The 23,574-nt window shown below is 35.2% G+C and overlaps 1 protein-coding gene across 1 annotated transcript in view; it reads right to left on the bottom strand.

Annotated features, from left to right (window-relative positions):
- Positions 1 to 23,574, bottom strand: part of Fchsd2 (FCH and double SH3 domains 2) — a 251,959-nt gene that overhangs the window by 57,601 nt on the left and 170,784 nt on the right. The window contains exons 10-11 of the mRNA XM_077796870.1: positions 14,306 to 14,401; positions 1,857 to 1,973 (exon numbers count right to left, since the gene is read on the bottom strand). Of these exons, the coding sequence (XP_077652996.1) occupies positions 1,857 to 1,973; positions 14,306 to 14,401 (213 nt within the window). The remainder of the gene's footprint in view (positions 1 to 1,856; positions 1,974 to 14,305; positions 14,402 to 23,574) is intronic.

Here is a 23,574-nt window from a genome sequence, read left to right on the forward strand (position 1 = left end):
GTAAGAAGCCCTAGCATTCTAGTCCCAACTGTTTAGATCTTCCCAGCCTAAGAACCAGTTATTGTGGGGGCTGGGGCTGGGGCTGGGGCTCAAGCGGTAGCACGCTCGTCTGGCATGTGCGCGACGCTGAGTTCGATCCTCAGCACCACGTACAAATAAAGATGTTGTGTCCGCCGAAAACTAAAAAGAAAATAAATGTTAAAAATTCTCTCTCTCTTTCTCTTAAAAAAAAAAAAAAGAACCAGTTATTTCACATGAGATGATACCAGCACTGGCCATTATCTGATTATTATAAAGTGATAACTGCCAAGTTGAGACTACCAATACCCAGAATACTGAGACATTAATAAAAAAAAATGCTTTTTTAATTTTTTTTTAAGCTGGGTATGGTGGCAGATGACTATAATCCTGTGACTCAGGGGGCTAAGGCAGGAAGATCCAAGTTTGAGGCCAGTCTCAGCAACTTAACAAGACAGTCAGCAACACAGTGAGGACCTATTTCAAAATAAGACACAAAGCTGGGTGTGGTGGCACACACCTGTAATCCCAGTGGCTCAGGAGGCTAAGATAAGGAGGATGGTGAGTTCAACATTGGCCTCAGCAACTGAGCAAGACCCTGTCTCTAAATAAAATATAAAAAAGAGGGGTGGGGATGTGGCTCAGTGATTAAGTGCTCCTGGGTTCAATCCCAGGTATCAAATAAATAAATAAAATAAAATAAGGTTTGGGAATGCAATTCAGTGGTAAAGCACTCTTGGGTCCAATTCCCAGTTTAATAATAAAAAAACCAAAACCAAAACAATAACAACAACAAGAAAAACCCACAAAAAGCAAACAACAACAAACCCCCAAAACCCAAAACACTGTCTCCTGTGAGACAAGTGAAATAAGATGTCAAAGTAGGCAAAAAAAATACGTGGGATACAGCAGCAAGCAAGGCCCAATGTTGAAAATATTAGTTTATGATTAGGTTGAAAGTGAAAAAATAGCAGTGTATGAGATGGACCATAGGAGAGTAAAGAGTTTAAAAAAAAAAAAAAAAGACAGCCTAGTTCAGGAATCTAAGGAATTTAAATATTTAACCATTGGATAGAGAAAGAGCAACCCATGAAAGAATCTAGACAGGCTGAAGAGGAAGAGGGAAAACTGGAACAATGCTGAGTTACAGAGGGCTGAAGAGTGTTTTAAGAAGAAGGGTGTTGTTAGTTATGATGAAACTTGACTGGTTAAGAAAAACGAGAGATCAAGTGTCCACTTTGGATCTTGCAACAGACATCCCTGGTTTATGATAAATTTAGAAGGAAAGGAATGATCAGAAGGAAAGCAAGGCAAAGCTTAAACACAATGAGCTGAAAAGTAGGAGGGAGGTCAGGATGTGTAAGCGTGGACAATTCTTTTAAGAAGTTGGACGTGAAGGCAAAGAAAGAGGATATAGATACTAAAAATCAAACTAAAAACAAACTACTATATTTAAAATAATTTCTTTGCACTTGGAGTTTAGTCTTGAAAATATATTTTCATGGAATTTACATTGTGTCTTCAAAAAAACTTGTCTTGAGAGATGAAAGTCTACTTTAATTTATCATATGTATGCCTCTTCCCCTGCCCAACAAACTGTAATACACCATCACTAGTCTTTCTTAGGCAATTTTATGGCAAACAGGTGAATTAATGTGTTGCTGCTACAAGGTTTACAGAATTTTTAAGATAAATAGATAGATCTGACTATATTGTTGAGTTTGAGAAAGAACAGAAAACACATATATGGGTGCTTTTCACATTAATAAAATTTAGCTCCTTAAATGGGTCTGACACTTGGCTTAAGCTGAATGTGGCCAGGATTCTACTACACTTACCCGTTGTTGATGAACAATGTTTTTGTGCTCACGTGCCACACGTGTGGCCCATTTCCTAGCCTCTTTATTTAGACTGTGCTCCTCTGTGGTCCCAGTTTCTGATTCTAATTGTCGACTCTACAACACAAGAGAGAACAGAGAGAAAAATATTGTTATCCTGATTGCAACTATTAAACTCAGTAGTTGGACCAAAGGGCCTTCACTTAGCACTTAAAAAACAAGACATACTGAGTATAGTGGCACACACCTATAATCCCAGCAACTGTGGAAGCTGAGGCAGGAGGATCCCAAGTTTGAGGTCAGCCTCAGCCTCCTGGGTAGCTGGGATTAAAGGTGTGTGTTACTGTTCCTGGCAAGAAAAAAAAGAATTTTTTTTTTTTTTTGACACTGAGTATTGAACACAGGGGTGTTTAACCACTGAGCAACATCCCCAGTCCTTTTTATTTCGAGACAGGGTCTCACTTAGTTGCTTAGGGCCTTGCTAAATTACTGAGGCTGGATTTCAATTCACAGTCCTCCTGCCTCAAGCCTCCTGAGCTACTGGGATTATAGGCATGTTTCACTGTGTCCAGCTAAAAAATAATTTCCTAAATATGAATTGTCCAAAGAGGATTTTTAGAATAAAAAGAGGTATAATGAAATGGAAAGAATTTTAGAGACTCACTTGCAATTTAATCTTTTCATGAATTCTGAAGTCAGGTCACAGAAGACATGTGAAAGCTCTTTATAACATATATCTTAATAAATAAAATATTATACAAAGCAAACACAGTCCAGGTGCTAAACATCACACAGAGCAATATTCTCAGCCATCGTCACTATCAAAAATCCTACCATCCAGGCATATGGTAATCCCAGCGAATCAGAAGGCTTTGAAAGGAGGATTCCAAGTTCAAAGCCAACCTCAGCAACAGTGAGGTACAAACCAACTCAGAGAGATGCTGTCTCTAAATAAAATACGACATAGGGCTGGGGATGTGGTTCAGTGGTCAAGTGCTCCAGAGTTCAATCCCCGGAACTCCCCCAACCATCCCCCAAATCGTATCAGTTAGGCTATAGTGTAGATCACTATCTTTTGTTTTTAAAGATGGACATAATATCTTTATTTATTTTTATGTGGTGCTGAGGATCAAGCCCAGTGCCTCACAAGTGAGAAGCAAGCACTCTACCACTGAGCTATAACCTCAGCCCCTAGATCACTATCTTTTAGAGTGGTCATATTTACAGTGGTTGATTATAGTGAAGGAGCTGCAGGTGACTGCTTCTTTTTAATGATGACTAATTTAATTTTTAGTTCATTTTAAAAATATTTTCCCTTTATTCTTTTAAAAATGTATTTGAAATATATAAAAGAATGGTAACATATAAGAGACATGAAGCACCTAATTTAAAGAACATTGGTATCTTTTTGAAGCAGAATATGAGAATTAAATAATTAAATAACAGTACTATAGCTTAGCTCTGGAAAAGCTCACTTACTCAATTTGCTTATTTGTAAAGAAGCATACATATAATCTCAGAATAACATACACATATACACACAAACAAATTAGAACTTGAAGAGGGATGCTATAAAAGGTTAGGTGTCAGTTTACGAATTCTATTAAGGTACAGGAGGGTCAACTAAATTTGATTCTTGAGATCTTCAGAAATAGAATAATTTTAGAAATCATGAGATATTAGTAAAAATGTTTCAGAATCACGTTGTTCTTTTCCTGCAAAATAAATGTCAATCTAAATACAAGCCTGTGCTTTTGAGTTCTATTTCCTTTGGCTGGAATAGTTTTCCTATTTATTTATTTATTGTACTGTTCATAAACAAACTCCTAGTCTCATTTCAAGTGCTACCTTTTCAGGAAATCTTCCCTGACTTCTCCAGATGACTAAGGGGCTCTTTTACTTTGACTATACCCATTATATTAATTGATTAGTTTGTTAGAAGTCACTGAGTCTTCACTATCAGGCCAACATCAAGCCATGCCAGTGCTGCACTGGCTTCAGTTTGCTCTTAGGCAATCTGAGGGCCTGAGCAGTGTTTCACCTAGTTTGGGGCCTAACACAAACACAGGAAGGAATATCCTTAGTAAATGCTAGTTACGCAAATATAACTGAATGCCCTGATTCCAAAGTGAGGGCCAGGGTACTAGATTATTAGGACTGTGCCTTCAGAGACAAAAGAACAAACTTACTTTATTAGAATGAGTTTTTGACTGATGAGAGTCAAAATTATTCTATGTGGGTAAGAACAGAATAAAGAGGGGAGAAAGAGAACTAATTTACTGAGTGCCATGAATTTTAGCGCAGGTTCTCAGAGCTGACTTTAGAATTGACATCTTTTCTCCACTCATCCAATTAAAGGTCATCTAATATAATCTGCTGTATGTTTAAATTTGCACTCTAAAATCCATTCAAACATGAATAAAGAAGGAATAAACCTGAATCTCCAAATTTAGTGACTTCTGCAAACTCTTACTTTATGGAACTTATTAGATATTTTAAGAAGAAGTCATTGAAATCTAAAATACATTTATGTGTCACCCTGGCTAACTTAACCCCGCTTCTCCAGGCCTTAGTTTCCTTACTTATAAATCAACATGTCTGGAGATGGAATCTCAGGTTGTCAGCAACCCAGCAATAAATTTTAGAATAAGTAGGATCATTTCTTGGCCAGAGAGAATAATGTTCTCTGGATAACGGTCTCAAAAATTATGTAATAAAAAAATTATGTTCATAATGCTACTGTAGCAGGGTGCAGTGGTGCAGCCTATAATCCTAGCAGCTTGGGAGGCTGAGACAGTAGGATAGCGAGTTCAAAGCCAGCCTCAGCAATTTAGCAAGGCCCTAAGCAACTCAGTGAGACACTGTCTCTAAATACAATTAAAAAAAGGTCTGGGGATATGGCTCAGTGGTTAAGTGCCCCTGAGTTCAATTCCTAGTACTAAAAAATAAAATAAAATAATGCTATTGCTCTGAGCTCCAGATATCTTTCTAGCATTATCTGGGAGTTTAGCCTAACCAAAGAGCAAAAGGGTCCCAATAAAAATTTAATAATATTCCTGAAATATAAATTTATTTGGAATTTAATGAGTGCTAGAGATTAAATTCAAGTTTGGTTAGTATAAATCTATTTATATGAAGTTGTGTATCCATATCTATATAATTTTACCAGTGATTACTTTGAATGTTGAGAATTTGGGTGGAAACATAATTTCATTTAGTTCTCAAAACAATCCTAATACACAGAAATTATTATTTTCAACTTATCAGTATAGAAATCTAGGCTCAGAAAAGGTTATGTATCAGTTGGGCAAGATGGTACATGTCTGTAATCCCAGCTACTTGGGAAGCTAAGGTAGGAGGATCACAAGTTAGAGGCCAGTGTGGGCAATTTAGTAAGACCCTGTCTCAAAACAGTGAGTGTGTATAGGGGGGCGGCGGGGGGAGAGGAGAAGGGAAAGAAGGAAGAGAAGAAAAGGGTTGTTTTTTCCCTAAAGCCACTCAACCACTAAGCCGTGGGTCTAGAGCCTGTATTGAGACCCTGCTGGCTCAGATTCCATGCTGTCTGTATATGCTTAAAGTGTGTCACTAATTGTACTATTTGGTTAATACTAATATTGATAACACAGAGACAATAATATTAAAAAAGACACTGCTAAAATATAAGTTTCCTTTGAATGAAATTTTGGAAAGGTTTTTAATTAGAGATAAAACATTTAACTGATTTTTCCTTAAGGAAAACAAAACAAAACAAAACAAAAAAACCCGAACTGGTTCAAATGAGTTTGAGAAGGCTTTAAAAATTAGCAATGTTAAGTTTTTAAAAATTTCCAGTCCATTTAGAATAAAATATTAAGATCTTTAAAAAATTATAAATTAAATAATTTTAAAGAATAAAGGAAATTAACATTCTAGTACTTTTGATAAATCAATTTTAACACATCTCAACTATTTTGTCCTCAGATACCTCTCAAGATTCATTCCCATCCTCTCCCTCCATTCCTTTTATTTGGGATTGAACCCAGGTTGTTCTACCATTGAGCTATATCCTTAGTTCTTTTTATTTTTTGAGACAAGGTCTTGCTAAATTGGCCTTGAACTTGTGGTTCTCCTGCCTCAGTCTCCTGAGTAGGTGGGATTACAGGCATTGCCATTGTCCCAGCTTAATTTAAATTCATTTTAAAGTTACTATAAGGGCACAGAAGGTTCAGACAGATATCTGAGTCCTTACTTTTCAAATCTGTACCCAAAATGTGATCATTTGAAAGAGAAAAAGTGATGAATGAAAACCACTAGCATAGTAAAATACTATTTTTCCAACCAAATTTCGAAAAAAAGATAAAATTAGGGTTGTTGTACCAATGTTACATGCCAGGAACAATCTCATTAATCCTCATTTAAGGCAAGTTCTTTACCACTAAATTACATCCCCAGCCCTCATTAACCTTCACTCAAAGTGTGTGTACTAATTGTATTTTTCAGTTCATTGGTGGATATTATCAAGTTAATATCAATCCATCTTATTCTTAATTTTTTTTCTTTTTGTTTTTAGTACTAGGGATTGAACCCAGGGATGCTACCACTGAGATACATCCCCAGTCCTTTTTATTTTTATTTTGAGACACAGTCTTATGTTTTTGAAGCTGAACTTAACTTTCAATCTTCCTGCTTCAGCTTCCTAAGTTGCTGGCATTACAGCCCAATCTACTAATTCTTTTTGATGTTTTCTAATATATTCAATAAAGTTAACTTTTATTTATTCTCAAGAGGTCCCTTTTGTCAGGAATGCTGGTACGCTCCTGTAGTCCCTGCTACTCAGGAAGTTGGGGCAGGAGGACAGCATGACTCTATGAGTCCTGGACCGGCCAGGGCAACATAGGGAACAGAGTGAAATGCCCATCTCAAGAAAAAGGGGGGCAAAAAAAGTAAAAAGACCTGGATCTCTGTAGGTTTGTGCTTGGAATGCAATAATAGGTTCAATCTATAATTCTGGAATTCAAAATGCTCTGAAAATCACAAAGATCTTTTTTTTTTTTTAAGTTTAGAACTCATTTGAAGCAAAATGAGTTAGTCTTGAACTAAGGAGATGTTATTTATAGGCTTTTATTCATTTAACTTGGTATGAATATTGAAATGTTTTACTGCAAAAAAAAAATACTGTGTTGTTTGATCATCGGGTGCTTCCTCATGTCCTATTCAGTGTGTAATGATGGTTCAGGGATTGCTTCTGAAATTTTCTGAATTTTGAAACAGATTTGGCTCAAAGCCTTTTTTTGGTAAGAGTCTGTAAAACCTAAAGTCACATATTTTAAACACTACACACACCTTGGAGAGGAGGTGGAGCAGTGTACTGTCAAAGACATGTCTTAGACTTATTCTGATCAAGCTGGGACAGTAGCACTTTCACTGCAGATAAAAGTGGCAGTTCAACTGCATAACTGGATTGTGTGCCTAGTCTTTCAGGTGAATAAACTAGAGAATTAATGTTGTGATCTGAGCCTTGAGGCAATTCTGGAAGACTGGACAACTAGGTAAAAGGATGTACAGTACAATTCAATTAACGCCGATGAGAACTCTGATAAAGGAGTACCATTCTCTTAGGTCAGAACAGTTAGAATAGCAAGGGCAAATCTAAGCAAAAATTATATCCCTGAAATCTCAGTGACTCGAGAGGCTGAGGCAGGAGGATTATAAGTTCAAGCAACTTAGTGAGACCCTATCTCAAAATTAAAAATAAAAAAGGAGAGCTGAGGGTATAGTTCAATGGCGAAGTGCCTTAGGGTCCAATACCCAATATAAACCAATACACACACAGAGACGCACACAAAAAATCCCCAAACCCTGTATGTCAATACATCACCATGGCATTTATTCAAAGCTCTCTGGATGCTTAGAGAAGGAACTAATCCAGGAGAAAGGTGACTAATCCAGCAGAGGGCCTATCACATAGATGGTAGGCTTTCTATGAGAATCAAATAAACCTTTTCTGGAAGGCTGAAGAAATGAGAACAACCCCTACTGAATGCCTATCTGTCAACACTGCTGATTCTACAAAGTAGCGCTCATGTCTTTAGCTGCTGCTTTTCAGTTTTGGATGCCACCTGCCACATATACCTGGCACCTAGTTACTGACTGGGAAGATTTTCCACAGAATCTCTATCATCATCTTTCCTGTTTATGAGACATTGCTATATAAATACAAAATTACCACCAGTGGAAAGAGCTACCCATAACTGAGATTTTTTTCCCCCTTTTGGTACTGGGAATTGAACCCAGGAGCATTCTATCTCTGAGCTATACCTCAAACCCTTTTTTAAAATTTTATTTTGAGACAGGGTCTCTTTAAGTTGCCCAGGCTGGCCTTCAACTTGTGAACCTCCTGCCTCCTTAGCCTGGCAAGGATCATAGGTGTTCACCAGTTACACCTGGCTTATGTAACTGAGAATTTCCAGGTAAATTTCCTACAGGATATATTAGCCCAATATGGTTCTTTATAGACAAGGGAAATTCTTGTTAAATATTTAATTTTAAAAAATGCATAAAAAGCTCCACTTAAGGTTTAGGGATATAGCTCAGTTGGTAGAGTGCTTGCCTTGCATTTAAAAGCCCTGGGTTCAATCCCCAGCATCACAAAACAAAACAAAACAAAACAAACTCCACTTAAGCAAACCTTAAATATGCAGAAGTCCTCAAGCAAGTGGACTTTTTACTTAATGTAACTGTTAATCTAGAGAAGGAAGAGTTAAATATCTGAAATGGTGGCCAGAATAACAGGAAAATACAATGTATCAGAAATTTTATGTCAGCCTTTTTGCTACCATTATCTCTGAAGATCTTGTTAATTACAATTCAAGGAAAGTAAAGAGGAAAGGGTTTTCACATTCCCACCAGGAAACTTGAGAGAACATTTCCTTGTTTTCCTGCCTCTATAGATCATACTTATCCAAGTTTTATAGACGTGAGTTTTCCATATTTTTTTCTATCCCTGGTTGACCTTGTGCTTTTTCATAGGATGTGAGAAACACTTTGAAGGACTTATGTTACAGGTTCTGCTAACGAAAGGCGGGCACTTATGCAGGACAGAGATGCTGAAAAGTGCAGGTCATAGGGAGGTAACTGTCAGCTATTGCCTTTCAGGCTTATAAAATGCTAAGAAAGAGGTTAATAAGATTTACTTTGGGTAACACAATAAGAGAACAGAAGTCCCAAGGGACTTGCAGTAATCAGTTTAACAAGGAAGTTAAGTACTGCAAGATTTTGTAATCTTTGTAATATTGTCTATATTTGATATTTTGATATTTCCTGAAGCAATGAGGGGAAAAACCTAAAACAAAAAGGAAAAACATAAAGATCCATCTAGCTCTTTACTATGTGCCAGGCATTGAGTCAAAAGTTTAATTTCATACCCAATAAAATAGTCATTTTATATACAAGGAGAATGAATCAAAAAATTTAAAAATATATAATATAAACAGCTAGTTTTAGATACTAAGACCTAGGACTTGTTCTTGTATAACACCTGTATGAATATCTAACACCAGTATGACCTGTGTGACAGCTGAAGGACTCTCCAACACTGATATTCTAATCAATGTACTTGTCAATTCTAAACAGAATACCTGTTACTTAGGGAGGTGTTTTAGGACACATTCCATATCCTCCTCAGAATAATTTTGCATTACAAACTCATATCTGCAAAGAAAGATGTACTCTGCTCATTTTTTAAAAAGAATTTTTGACCTGTTACTATCATCTGATAAATGGTAATGAGGTATAAAGAAAGGACACTTTAGAAATCAGTAACACAATATGGAAATATAGACAACAGACAAGAAAACCTCCTTTCAATATTCTTTTTTCTTGCGGGGGGGGGGGGTCTAAGGGGACCAGGGATTGAACCCAGGAGTGCTTAACCACTGAACCATATCTCCAGGTTTTTTTTTTGTTTTTTGTATTTTATTTAGAGACAAGTCTCCCTGAGTTGCTTAGGCCCTTGCTAAGTTGCTGAGTCTGGCTTTGAACTCTTGATTCTCCTGCCTCAGCCTCCCAAGCCACTGGGATTATAGGTATGTGCCACCATGCCTGGTTAGCTCCTTTCTATATTAACCACAAGATAGCTACTAGGTCACATCAAACAACACTTTCCTTTGGTCACTGGTACTTGTAATCATCTTATGGTTAATATTATAAATACCCCAGTCTATGGCTAGACAGACATGTGGCTTCATAAAACTATCTAGTCAGTTCCTTTTGGCATATCATTCTAAAGAATGAGTCAAAATAATCATATATTAAGATAACATGAAAGGGAATTCGATCAGTCAGAAATAAAAGATAAGCCAAATAAAAGGCATAATAATTCCAAGCCTTAAATAAATTCCTATCTAATACTGTGACTATATGTTTTTAGTTGGATGTTTTGAACTTTTGTAGAACACTGCAATTTGAAGTGGATTATCTGAAAATTTTTTCTCTTTAAGTTTTAACATAGTATATGATAATAAGTTATATTTTATTACAGTAGTAACATCCTATGACTTTCCTACATGTATCTTAACTAAATTTAGAGAAAATATTAGCAACTAAATATTCTTAATTCCAATTTTGATTAAGAACAATACTGTCCTACTTCTGCAATGGATCTCATCATATTTTGTCCTACTTGAAAATATTCCATAGTTCTCCATCTAACACTGTATATAGAATTACTAAACATAAAATCTGGTTGCAACATATGCCTATGGTATTTTCAGTTTCTCTCTCATCCCAAGACTATTTGCCATCTCAGGAACAGGTCATATACTTACAAATGTTTTAGCTATAAACTTTCTAGTTGAGGGACCCTGATTAGGGGAGATGAAAAACAGCACCTAAGACATAAGGCTGTCATGAGGATTATATGAGTTAATATAGGTCATGTAATTAGAAAAATGTCTAGCATAAAATAAATGTTCAATGAATGCCACCTATTTTTTTGTTTGTTTGTTTTCAATTGCTGTCTTAACTTCCTGACATATCATTCCTCAATCTCTATAAGATAAATCTCAATTCATCTTCAAAAATCTAATCCAATCAATCCAATAAAAAAAAATGAACAAAAAAGTTTTGAATAGACATTTCCCAAAGTAGATATATAAATGGCTAATCAGCTCATGAAACATTCAACAATATTAGTCATGGGCAAATGCAAATAAAAACTACCATGAGATATTTCACAACCACGAGCAAGGCTATAACCAAAGAGACAGGGCTGGTGGGGGGAAGAAGCTCAATAGTGGAATGTTAAATGAAAAAAAAAAAACCTACAAATAACAATCAATATTGTTGGCGATGTGGAGAAATGAGAATCCTCACCCAATACTGATGGAAATATGAAATTCTGCAGTTACTCTTGCAAACAGTTTGGCAGTTTGCTAAACACTTAAACAGAAATTTACTATGACCCAATAACCCAAGAGAAATGAAAACACATTCATACAAAGACTGGCATAGCAATTAACATAGTAGCATTATTCATAAGAGCAAAAGTGAGAAACAATCTAAATGTTCACCAACTGATGAATAGATAAACAGATAAACAAAATGTGGTTTATTCACATGATGGAATACTAATCAGCAATAAAAAGGAACAAAACATACTTGCTGCATTCTACAACATGGATGAATCTCGAAAATATTATGTTAAATGAAAGCAGCAAAGCATACGAGACTACACATATTGTACGATTTAATTTATATGAAATGTCTAGAAAAAGCAAATCTAAAAAGAATAAAACTAGAAAGAGTGGTTGCCTATATCTGGGAGTGGTGATGTGGATTAACAATAAATAGACATGAAGGATCATATCAGGATCATGAAAATATTCTAGAACTTATTTATGATGATGAAACATAATTTGGTAAATTCATTAAAAATCATTGAACACACTTGAAATGGGTGAATTATATGATATGTAAATATGCCTCAATAAACTTATGAAAAGACAGCAAGCTCATCTAGCCTGAGGTCTATAGTTCAGCATGTCATAGCTATCCTCAGCATTTAGTTGAGTGACTGGAACATACAGTAGGGGTTAAGTGTTTGTTGAACTGAGATATGTTTCAAAACAGAACCAACAAGAGCAATTTCAGAAACACACTGAAGATAGAGGTGAGTGGTACTTCCTACATATCCAAGATTCAGCTGGCAGAAAAAATGAGTTAATGGACACTGACTTGTATTCTCTTCATTTCATGCCAAGCTTTGTGCTACCAGCTCCAAGAAGTAAAACCAGAGAAGCAAGTAAACAATGGCTCCATTCCCACAAGGAAAAATACTGGTCCATACTGAGTAAAAATACTTGCTTGGGAATTTGTTTGTTTGTTTACTTATTTATTGGCACTGGGAATTGACATGCAAGGCAAGCACTTTACCACTTAGCTATATCCCCAACCTTGTAAATTTGTTTTTTGTAAGCAACAAAAATGCTTAATTTATAACACAACAAAAATTATACATAAAATATTTTATAGTTAACGTTTTCAAAATCATTATAAGGATTTTTATAAAATCACAGGTATTTATTGTTTTCTATTATGAAAAAAATTAATGGCTTCTAAGTTTCCAACATTTTTTTCAGGAAACAACAGCATAACAGAAAGAGCATTAGAACTGCAATCAGAACAGCTATGTGTCATTCATTCCCCACATGACTCTGGGCAAATCTCTTTTCCTTCTTAGGATACAGTTCCCTCTTTATTACAGCCAAGATTAGCTCTTGGGTTCTTCCCACACTCCTGTTGGGAAAACTAAGGTGTTTCAGACAAATGGAAAAATGAGAAGCTCAATCTATTTACTATACAAAGTAAAGGAAATTCCTAGGTTATAAGGGAAAATCAGAAAGCTACTGCTGATGCATTCAGGGGCCCTGTATACAGACAATTATGACTCAGTCCCACACCAGGTCCCACCCTTCATTAACATGCAACCCCAGACATTCCATCCCTCCCACCCTTGACCCATACCCCGATATACCTCAGCTATGGTCATTCTCAAAGCACAGACAGGGGAGAGCTCAATATCCACCAGTTGGGCAGCTCTTAAACTCTACCCAGTAAAGATTGCACAAGGATAGAAAACACAGCACAGAGTTAGAATTATAAGGAAAACAGGAACACAACAGCTAAGAACATTTAGCAGTGTTTAGAAACAAAGATAGAAGGGCTTAGGGCTACAATTGGCCTTTGAAAGTGAGATGATTGATTTTTATGTGGCAAATAGGCAAAAATAAAATACTCTCTAGTTAGTCACAATTTTAAGTCAAGTTTGATAAACCTGTCCGGGCTCTGTTTCTTCTAAGGCTCTACTTCATTCATCCCAAGCTTCAAAGAAGTCAAATTATAGGATAATATCACTGAGTCATTAAGAAAAATCTGATTTGTTCAAAAGGTCACTAATATAAATGGCAAAAGCCATTATCTAAGAAGCAAATACTAATATTTCTTTTTTTTTCCTAAATATTTCTCTTATTTTATTCTATCCTTTTTGCAGTACTAGTGACTGAACCCAGGCTCTTGTACATGCCAGGCAAGTGCTCTACCACTGAGCTACATTCCCCAGTCCTGTATTTCCTTATATAGCTATTAACAGGGCTATTCAAAATATAAGAAAAATAATGAGGATGTCACCAACAAATACATTTCTATTAAAGTGATATCATTAAACTCTGAAAATATATCATACACTCCCTTCAGATTCTAAATTTAGTAAAAGAGTTTTTGAATATAATTTAACTTCCCTCTTGGTTCGCCTACTTTTAGAGAATGTACTAGAATGCCAATATTACTTCTCATTTTGTAGAAGCTAAATTTCATTATTTTATGTCAAAAAAATTCATATTTTTCATCATTTTAGAAATTCAAATAATGGCAAACATTTCTCTTAAACTTAAGAAAAATGTATAATTAATGTAAGTTCTCTAAAAGTTGCCAATTTGGGGTTTATGTTAACATTCTAAAATCTTAAATGAATTATCAAAGGCCCATAATTGCTTTCTAAAGCCAACTAAAATATCTCTATGCCCATATATATTATTACATTATTCATTCTACTCTGGTTAAACTTTAACCACTGGGTTCTTTGAGAGGTATAACATAAAAGAATTATGTACAGAAAGCATAATGTACATCTTAATAAATCTGTTGAATAATTTTTCTTCTTCCCTCAGTTTTCAGATTTTCATTACTTTTGTTTCATAACTTCATCTTATTCAGTAGGAAGTTGTTAGTATAAAGACACTGGGTGTGTTCCTTACATGGTAGACAGAAGAAATGTCATGGTTTCTCTACATCTTCATAGTGTTGTTATAAAATTAATGAGATACACTCAGTTCTCCCTGTCTATTCCAAGGATGATAACTATGTAAGCACAAATATAATTAAAAAAATGATAAGAGAATCTGAATTCCCCTTACAGTATCACTGTCACAGGGCTGGAACTGGAAGGGTTGAGGTTTGTGAAATACAGCATTCTCTTGTAAAAACAGCTGAAGATTATAGTCCCGTACCACCTAGAGAGAAAATAAGATATCTTTAAGTCTGGAATAAGGTTAAAATGTCCAGTAATTACATTCTAAAGTCTAAGATTTACTCAGCTGGTTTCTATACAAATGAGAAATCATCCAACACCATGTGATCAAAAGGAAATGATAATGTTATGCCTTTTTTTAAAGATAAGAACTATGTAATGTTTTGAACAACCAACAATAAAAATTAAAAAAAGAGTTATTACTTCTGTGTCCTATTTTCTCAAGAATTTAAATTTGAAAGTACTAGTTTAGCAACTAGCCCAGATTTAAAGACTAAACAATATGCACTACTTTAAGAGAGCAAGATGACATGAAAAGCTATCCTGTGTAATGGGTGTGTATGTGTGTGAACAGGGAAGGGAGCATATTGGTTTCTTAGTTTCTCCCAACTCTGAAGTTTGATGGGCTCTTAGAAGTCTGTTTTACAAACTGCCATTCACTAGGAAACTGCAAGATAATCCTATCTATAGCACAAAATAATACTGCCAGAAAATTTCTTGTACTTTTTCCCAGTAGGTTGCATTCTAATCATGATCTTAAAATACACTCAGAAACCCTGTGCCTAATAGAAGAAAAAGTAGGCCCAAATATCCGCCACATCTGCTTAGGACCTGATTTCCTTAACAAGACTCCTAAAGTACAAGAAGTAAAATCAAGAATCAATAAATGGGATGGAATCAAATTTAAAAGCTTCTTCACATTCAAGCATGTGAAGAGAGAGCCTACAGAATGGAAAAAAGATCTATCAAACACACCTCCTCAGATAGAGCATTAATCTCCAGGATATATAAAGAACTCAAAAAACTTAACACACACACACAGAAACAAAAACAAAAAACCCAATCAATAAATTGGCAGACAAGTCACAGAAAAAGAAACACAATCAATCAACAAATATATGAAAAAATGTTCAACATCTCTAGTAATTAGAGAAATGCAAAACTGCACTGAGATTCCATCTTACTGGAGTAATCAGAATGGCAATCATCAAGAATATAAGCAACAATAAATGTTAGCGAGGATGTGGGGAAAAAGGTACACTTCATACATTGTTGGTGGGGCTGCAAATTGGTGCAACCACTATGGAAAGCAGTGTGGAGAGTGGAACAACCATTTGACCCAGTTATCCGACTCCTAGGTTTATACCCAAATGACTTAAAATCAGCATATTACAGTGATACAGCCACATCAATGTTTATAGCAGCTCAATTCACAATAGCTAAATTATGGAATCAACCTAGATGCCCTTCAACAGATAAAGGGATAAAGAAACTGGTATATATACCCAATGGAATATTACCAAGCCTTAATGAATAAAAAAACTGTGGTATTTGCCAGTAAATGGATGGAACTGGAGAACATCATGCTAAGTGAAATAAGCCAATCCCAAAGAACCAAAGGCCAAATGTTTTCTCTGATATATGGAAAATAATTCACAATGGGGGAGGGGTAAGAATAGAGGTATTTTGGACTAGAAAGAGGGGAGTGAAAAGAGGGGAGGGGGCATGGGTATAGGAATGATATTAGAATGAATTGGACATTATTACCCTATGTGCATATATGATTACATGATCTATAATCATAACATCATGTACAACCAGATGAACGAGAAGTTATACTCCATTTATGTATGATATATCAAAATGTATTCTACTGTCATGTATAACTAATTAAAACAAATAATTCAGAAGACAGAATGAAAAGGAATATACATAGAACAGCAAAATAAATAGCATAGAAAGATGGTCTCGAAAATGAATTATATGCTCTGGGAAAGAATGTAAATAAGCAACATTTGATTATGCAGAAACCCAAATTGCATTTTTCTGCACTGGTTACTCATCTTTCATGTGCAATGCATTACACCTCATTAGCAGCTCTGCCTGAGGATGGGCAGAAGAAAAAAAAGTTCAAAAAAGTTCTGTAGTTTTACCTTGGAAATCTGGGAAAAGGATGGACTACTTGAGAGGATAATGTAGTGTTTTGTATTTTATTTACAAGTGCAATCCCAGTTTTCCACTGCTTGCCTCCCCCCATTCAATCATCCATTTATAGAGCTTACCAGGTCCAAGTGTAGGAATGACAACAAACAGGGTTAGTATCTTCCAGTAATTTAGAATGTGGAACTGGAAGAACCAAATAGATTACACAGTTCCAAATACACTGTGGAAGTACAGGGAGAGGTACAGGGAGAGCAAAAGGGGCGGATACTGAATTCAGATGGAAGAGGTGAGACGGGGTGAGGATGATGGGGAGGTTCTGGTCAAGGAATACTCACTGAGAAAATGTATTCTCAAAGGGAAATGTATTTTGTTCTTTTCGTGGGTTCTAATTTTAAGCTAGAATAACTGAAAGCTAATGATCCAGCCCTCAAAGCCTCACTCATTATCATGAAGAAAAGCTGGGAGGATCACTAGCCAAACAAATCCTCAAGCACTATGATGGGTGGGGCAAGTGCAGACTGGACAGGTCAATTCTTACAGACTTTAAACTTTTTGTTATAGATAATTTCAAAACACACATAAAAGTAGAGACAATAGTAATATGTATCTCCATGTGCTCATGACCCAGTTTTCAAAAACATCCCCTCATGGACAATCTTGTTTCATCTATAAATTCATCTACTTCTTCTGTCACTAATTATATTGAAGTAAGTCTCAGACTTACTTCAATCTCATCTATAAACATTTCAATATCCTATCTAAAAGAATAGGGGTCTTAAGAAAACACATTCAGTTTAAAATTTACAAGACAAACATATCAATTAGTGTTCAAATTTCCCTATTCTTTAAAAGTTTTTTGAATTAGGATCCAAATAAAGTCAGTCCCCAGAGCACAACTGGATGTTGCTTATAATGTGGAAGCTGGGAGAACTAAATAGGTTACACAGCTAAAGCACACTATGGAAGCACATAGAGGATATAGGGAGAGCAAAGAAGGTGATACTGAATCCTGACTGAAGAGGTGAGATGGGGTGAGGAGTGGTGGGGAGAATCTGGTGAGGGAAAGCTGATGTTGCTTAATATGATGTTCTTTTCATACACTGTAAATTTCTTTCTTCCTCCTTTTTCTTCTCTTGCAATCAATTCAATTGTTGAAGAAGCCCAGGTTTTTGTTTGTTGAGTTTCTGAGTCTGAATTTTGTTGACTGCATCCTGGGAATGTTTTACTTCTTGTTTTTCCTTAAATTGGCTTTTGAATCTAGAGGCTTAATTAGATTCAGGTTTGTGTTTGTTTGGGTCTGCTTTGTTTCTGTTTGTTTTGGCAAGGTGGGCTTTACTTTCATGAGAAACTTTGCCCTGACTTGCCTCTTTTTATGATATTAACATTTATAGTGGGCTGAAGGTAATTTCCCAAAAGATATGCCCATGTCCTAATCCCTGAAATCTGTGGATGTTACCTCCTTTTGAAAAAGTGTTTTGGCAGATGTAATTAAGGATTCTGAGATAAAAGCATGCTGGATTACCTAGGTGGGCCGTAAATCCAATGATAAGACATTAAGAGGGCTGGGGAATTGGCTCAAGTGGTAGCGCGCTCGCCTGGCATGCTTGGGGCTCTGGGTTCGATCCTCAGCACCACATAAAAATAAGATAAAGATGTTGTCTCCACTGAAAACTAAAAAATAAATATTAAAAAATTCTATCTCTCTCAAAAAACAAAAGACATTAAGAAAATTACACAGACAAAAGGAGAAGACAATGTGACCACTGAGGCAGAGAGTAGAGTGATGTGGTCACATCGCCTCAGACACCCGAAGAGGTAAGGAATTGCTTTTCCCTTAAAGCTTTTGGAGGAAGTACAGCTTGCTGACACTGAAGATTTCAGATTTCTAGTCAAGGAAATGGAAAAAAGTTGCAAAGGAGTCCTGTGTACTTCTTAAGATCTTTCTCTTTCTTTATTTTTCAGTTTTTGGTGGACACAACATCTTTATTTTATTTTATGTGATGCTGAGGATCGAACCCAGTGCCCCGCGCATGCCAGGCGAGCGCGTTACCGCTTGAGCCACATCCCCAGCCCTCCTGTGTACTTCTTAATGTCAGCATCCTGCATAGCTATCACACAATAAAAAGCTAGAAAATTGACATTGGTATACATATACATTGGTATACAACATAAAGGTTATTTAGATTCCACCAATTACTCACTTACTCCTTTGGGTATGTTCATTTATATGGCTCTATGCACATGTGTAGCTTCATATAACCACAAACCATAGTCTAGATGCTAAACTGAACCATCACCACAAGACTCCCTTGTGCCCAAATATCTTCAAATTGGGTCTTCCAATTTGCAGCATGTGAGTTTCTGTTAATACATAATTTTGCTAAGATTCATTCTTGTCTACATTTATTTCTGACAGGTTAAATGGAATCTCATGATGGTTTTAATTTTCATTTCCTTGATTATTATTATTTTTTAAAAATAGTTGTACACGATACTTTTATTTTGTTTATTTTTAAGTGGTGCTGAGGATTGAACCCAGGGCCTCGAATGTGCTAGGCAAGTGCACTACCGCTGAGCCACAATCCCAGTCTTTCCTTGATTATTAACAAGGAAAGCATCTGCATTAAGTAGTTAGAGATGCCACAACAAAGTACAACAGACTGGGGAGCTTAAATATCAGAAACAGATTTCTTCAGAGGTCAAGAGGAAAGAAGTTCAAGATCAAGATACTGGCAGGGTTGGTTTTTACTGTGGGCCATTGTCTATGGCTTAGAGCTGCCACCTTCTTTTGGTATCTTCATATGGTCTCTCTGTGCCTGCTTAATGTCCTATAATTCTCAACTTCTTATAAGAACATTAGTCATACTGGATTAGACCCAACCAAATGACCTTATTTTATTTTAATTATATCTTTAAAGGTCTATCTTCAAATATGGTCATACTATGAGGCACTAGGGGTTAGGATTTCAACATGAAATTTCAGAGGGCCACAATTCAGTCAATAACAATATCTTCTTATAGTATTTTTTCCCAGTAATATGCATGCTGTTTGTTTTATTAGTAGTTCATTCCTTTTTATGGGCAAAGAATTTTTCACTGCATGGATATACCATGCCATATTTTACTTATTCAACTACTAGTTGATAAACATTTGAGTTGTTTCCACTGTTTGACTGTTATAAATAATGCTACTGTGAACACTCATGTACAATTTTTTGTTTTAATACTTTAAGTTTTCAATATTCTTAAGTGTATTCCTAGGAGCGGAAGTTGAGTCATATGATAACTATGTGTTTAACTTTTTTTAAAAAATTACTAAAGCCATCCTAGTGGGCAGAAAATGATATCTCACTGTGGTTTTTTTTTTTTTTTTTTTTATTGGTCTCACTGTGGTTTTAATTTGTGTGTTCATAATGACCAACAATTGCTGAACGTTTTTTCATGTGCTTATTGCCTGTACATCTTCTCAGAGGAAATGTCTACTCAAGTCTTTTGCCCATTTTTTTAAAAAATATGTTTTTAGATGTTGATGGATCTTTATTTTATTCATTTATTTAAATTCGGTGCTGAGAATCAAACCCAGGGCCTCACAGATGCTAGGCAATGCTCTACCACTGAGCCACAACTCCAGCCCCAGGTCTTTTGCCCATTTTAGGAATTGTTATTTTGTTGTTGAGTTGTAAGAGTCCTTTATATAAATCTGTTTATAAAATCCTTAACAGATAAATTTAAATATCATATGTGCAAACATTTCTTCCATCTTTGGGTCTTTTTTTAAAAAACATTCCTGAATAGTGTCCTTTAATGTGTTAGAGTTTTTAATTTGATAAGTACAATTATCTGTTTTTTTTTCTTTTTAAAAAAATTTCTCTTTTTTTGTTTTTAGCTGTTGATGGACCTTTCTTTATTTATATGTGGTTGATAATTAAACCCAGTGTCTAGCCTCACACATGCTAGACAAGTGCTCTACCACTGAGCTATAACTCCAGCCCGCCCGTCTTTCTTTTTCTTTCTTTCTTTCCTTTTCCTTTCTTTCCCCTTCCTTCCTTCCTCCCTCCCTCCCTCCCTTCCTTCCTTCCTTCCATGTTGGGGGATCAAACTCAGGGCCTTGCACATGCTAGGCAAGTGCTCCATCACTGTGCTATATTCCTAGCCCTATTTTTAGTCTTATGCTTTTGATGTCAAATCTAAGAATACACTATTAAATCCAAAGTAATAAAGACTTACTTCTATATTTTCTCCTATAGTTAGATCACTGATACACTTTGAGCTAATTTTTTTGCAGCAGAGGTTCAACTTATTTCAACTCTGTTCTTTTGCACTTGTCCCAGAACTTTTGTTGAAGATATTATTCTTTTTTCTTTGAATGGTCATAATACCCTTGTGGAAAAATCAATTGTCTACAGATACATGTGTTTATTTCTAGAATATCAATTTTATTTCATTAATTTATATGCCCATCTTTATGCTTCTACCACACTCTATTTGTAGTATGTTTTGAAATTTGGAAGTGTGAGTCCTCCAACTGTTTATCCTTTTCAATGTTGCTTTGGTTATTTAAAGTTCCTTACAGTTCCATGTAAATTTGAATAGTGCCTTTTCCATTTCTGCAAAACAGGCCACTGGAATTTTGACAGGGATTGCATTAAATCTGTAGATCATTTTGGAAGATATTAAAAATTAGCGATATGAAAGCCTCAAATCCACAAACATTTATTATAATCAAATTATTCAGTTCTTTTTTCTGCAGTGTTTTATAGTTTTTACTCTTCAATGTCTTTGGTCAAAAAATTTTTTCCTGGGCTGGGGATGTGGCTCAAGTGGTAGCGCGCTCACCTGGCATGCGTGCAGCCTGGGTTCAATCCTCAGTACCACATACAAACAAAGATGTTGTGTCTGCCGAAAAACTAAAAAATAAATATTAAAAAAAAAATTCTCTCTCTTTAAAAACAATTTTTTTCCTGTGTATTTTATTCTTTGGATACTATTGTAACTGCAATTGTTTTCTTAATTTTCTTTTTGGAAAAGAATTATCATTAATAGCATGTAGAAACACAATAGGTTATTCTGTTTGATTCTGTACCCACAAGATCAAACTTTGCTCAATTATTTTATTAGCTATAGTAGTAATTACATGAATTCTATAGTTTTCTATATATAATCATGTCATCTGAAAGCAGAGGTCATTTTAATCCTTCTTTTCCTTTTCCTTACCTAACTGCTCTAGCTAGGACTTCTAGTACAAAGGTGGATAGCAGGAGTGGAAGCAGGCATCCTCATTTTGTTCCTGATTTTAGGGTGGAAATCCTTTCAGTCTTTTATCATTCAGTATGATGTTAAATATGGTTTTCCACAAAAACTATCAAGGTGTGGAAGTTCCCTTCTATTTCTAATTTGATGAGTTTTTCAACCCACTAAAGGGGGTTGAATTTTGTTAAACGTTTTTTCTGTATCTACTAAAGTGATCAAGTGATTTTCACCTTATTTTATTAAATTTACTTTTTTGGTTAATCTTTAAGGTATTAAGATTAGTAATATTAGAGAATTTAACTTTCAAAAGAAATAAAGAATAACATTGTTATTTTATGACTTGTTCAAAGAGCTATGTTATTCATCACTAGGAGTTTCCTTATATAGACAGAAAACAATCACACATAAACTATTAGGGCCAGTAGAGCTAGTTTTAGAGTTATGATCCCAGAGAAAATAATCTATGACAACATCTGCTTCAGTTACATACAAAGCATCTCATAAAATATTAAGGAGAAAAGCAAGCTTCATAAATAATTAAAATTTAATAAAAGCTCCTAGACCCAGCTGTTTTCATTTAGAGGATGAAAGATATTGACAGCACCTTAACAATTATAGTATGTTATGTCGGTATGACTTACCCCAAAATATCTTTGGGAATATGTTACATTTTAGACATGTTGGAAAAATAGATTTTTACCTCAGAAGACAGAGTAATAATGATGTACAGTAAAAAACCTAAAGACTTTCAAACTTCCCAGTGGGTTATCAAATCATCTGGTTGCTTTCAGCAGTTTGACAAGAGCTCTTTATAATAGAAAAGCACAAGGCATAAAACTTGTAGGTGTAAGCTTTTCTCACTTGGAACAAAAGGGAGCCTCTCCCGGATATATCATTCGTTAAAATTTTATCCCCACCACTTTCACCCTAAACGTAAGAGCATCTCATTAATTGCTCATCCCTGTGGAACAAAACACTCACATTAGGGAAGGCACAAAATGAAAGCTTATCTCTTTATGTATCCAAACTAATTCATAAATTCTTAATATATTTTAAATTAAAGTAACAAACTACAGAAATAATATAGCATAGTATAACACAGTAGAAAAACATAGAGCACTATGTGCATGTGACCCTGGGCAAGTCATATAAACTACCTGAGTCTGTGTTCCTCTCCATCAGATGAGCATGTAAATACCAATGACATGGGTTTCACAGTATGAGATGTAGATGTGCTAAAGAAAATCCTAGGAAATTAGGTGTGTGTACAATATTAGCGACTTGTTATAACTATGTTTTCTAAACTACCAGTACTGTACCCAAGCTAACTTTTTCTTGGAAAAAGAAATTTCAAAAAAGTTTAAAAGTATAGAATAAAATTATGAATAAAAAATGTTTTCCAATAAAATTAGAAATGAAAAATGTCACCTTACCATATAGTTGCACTGAATGCAAACTGTAAAATCCACTTCTAAATAATTCATGGGTTAATATAGAAATAACAATAAAAGCCCTACATATCACAGAGGGAGAAATTTTTTAGCCTTAAATGAGTTTACTTGGAACTTGAAAACAGAAAGACTGAAAATAAAGGTCCTATATAGGAAAATAAGCTTGAGAAAGACAAGAACATAAACTTTAAAAAAAGAAATAATGTAGATAAAGGTAAAACTTAGGGACATAGCATTGGGAAGCAGAACAAAAGCTGACTCTGACAAAGATGAATAAAAGACTGGTATGTCAGATCAAAATAAGAAAGCACAGGCAATATTTGAAATAAAAAGAGAAATAACCAGAGGCAAAAAAGCGTATGAGAAACTTATGCCATCAAGTCTGGTAACAACTGAAATAGACAACTGTTTAGAAAATGAGGGTTACTGAAATGTATTGAAAAAGAAGCAGAAAACCTGAATGGACCAATGAATAAAAGGGATTTGGTAAATGGTCAGAAACTAAGCCCTA

The sequence above is a fragment of the Urocitellus parryii genome, chromosome 4 (assembly GCF_045843805.1).
Source record: "Urocitellus parryii isolate mUroPar1 chromosome 4, mUroPar1.hap1, whole genome shotgun sequence".
In the NCBI taxonomy this organism is placed as follows: domain Eukaryota; kingdom Metazoa; phylum Chordata; class Mammalia; order Rodentia; family Sciuridae; genus Urocitellus; species Urocitellus parryii.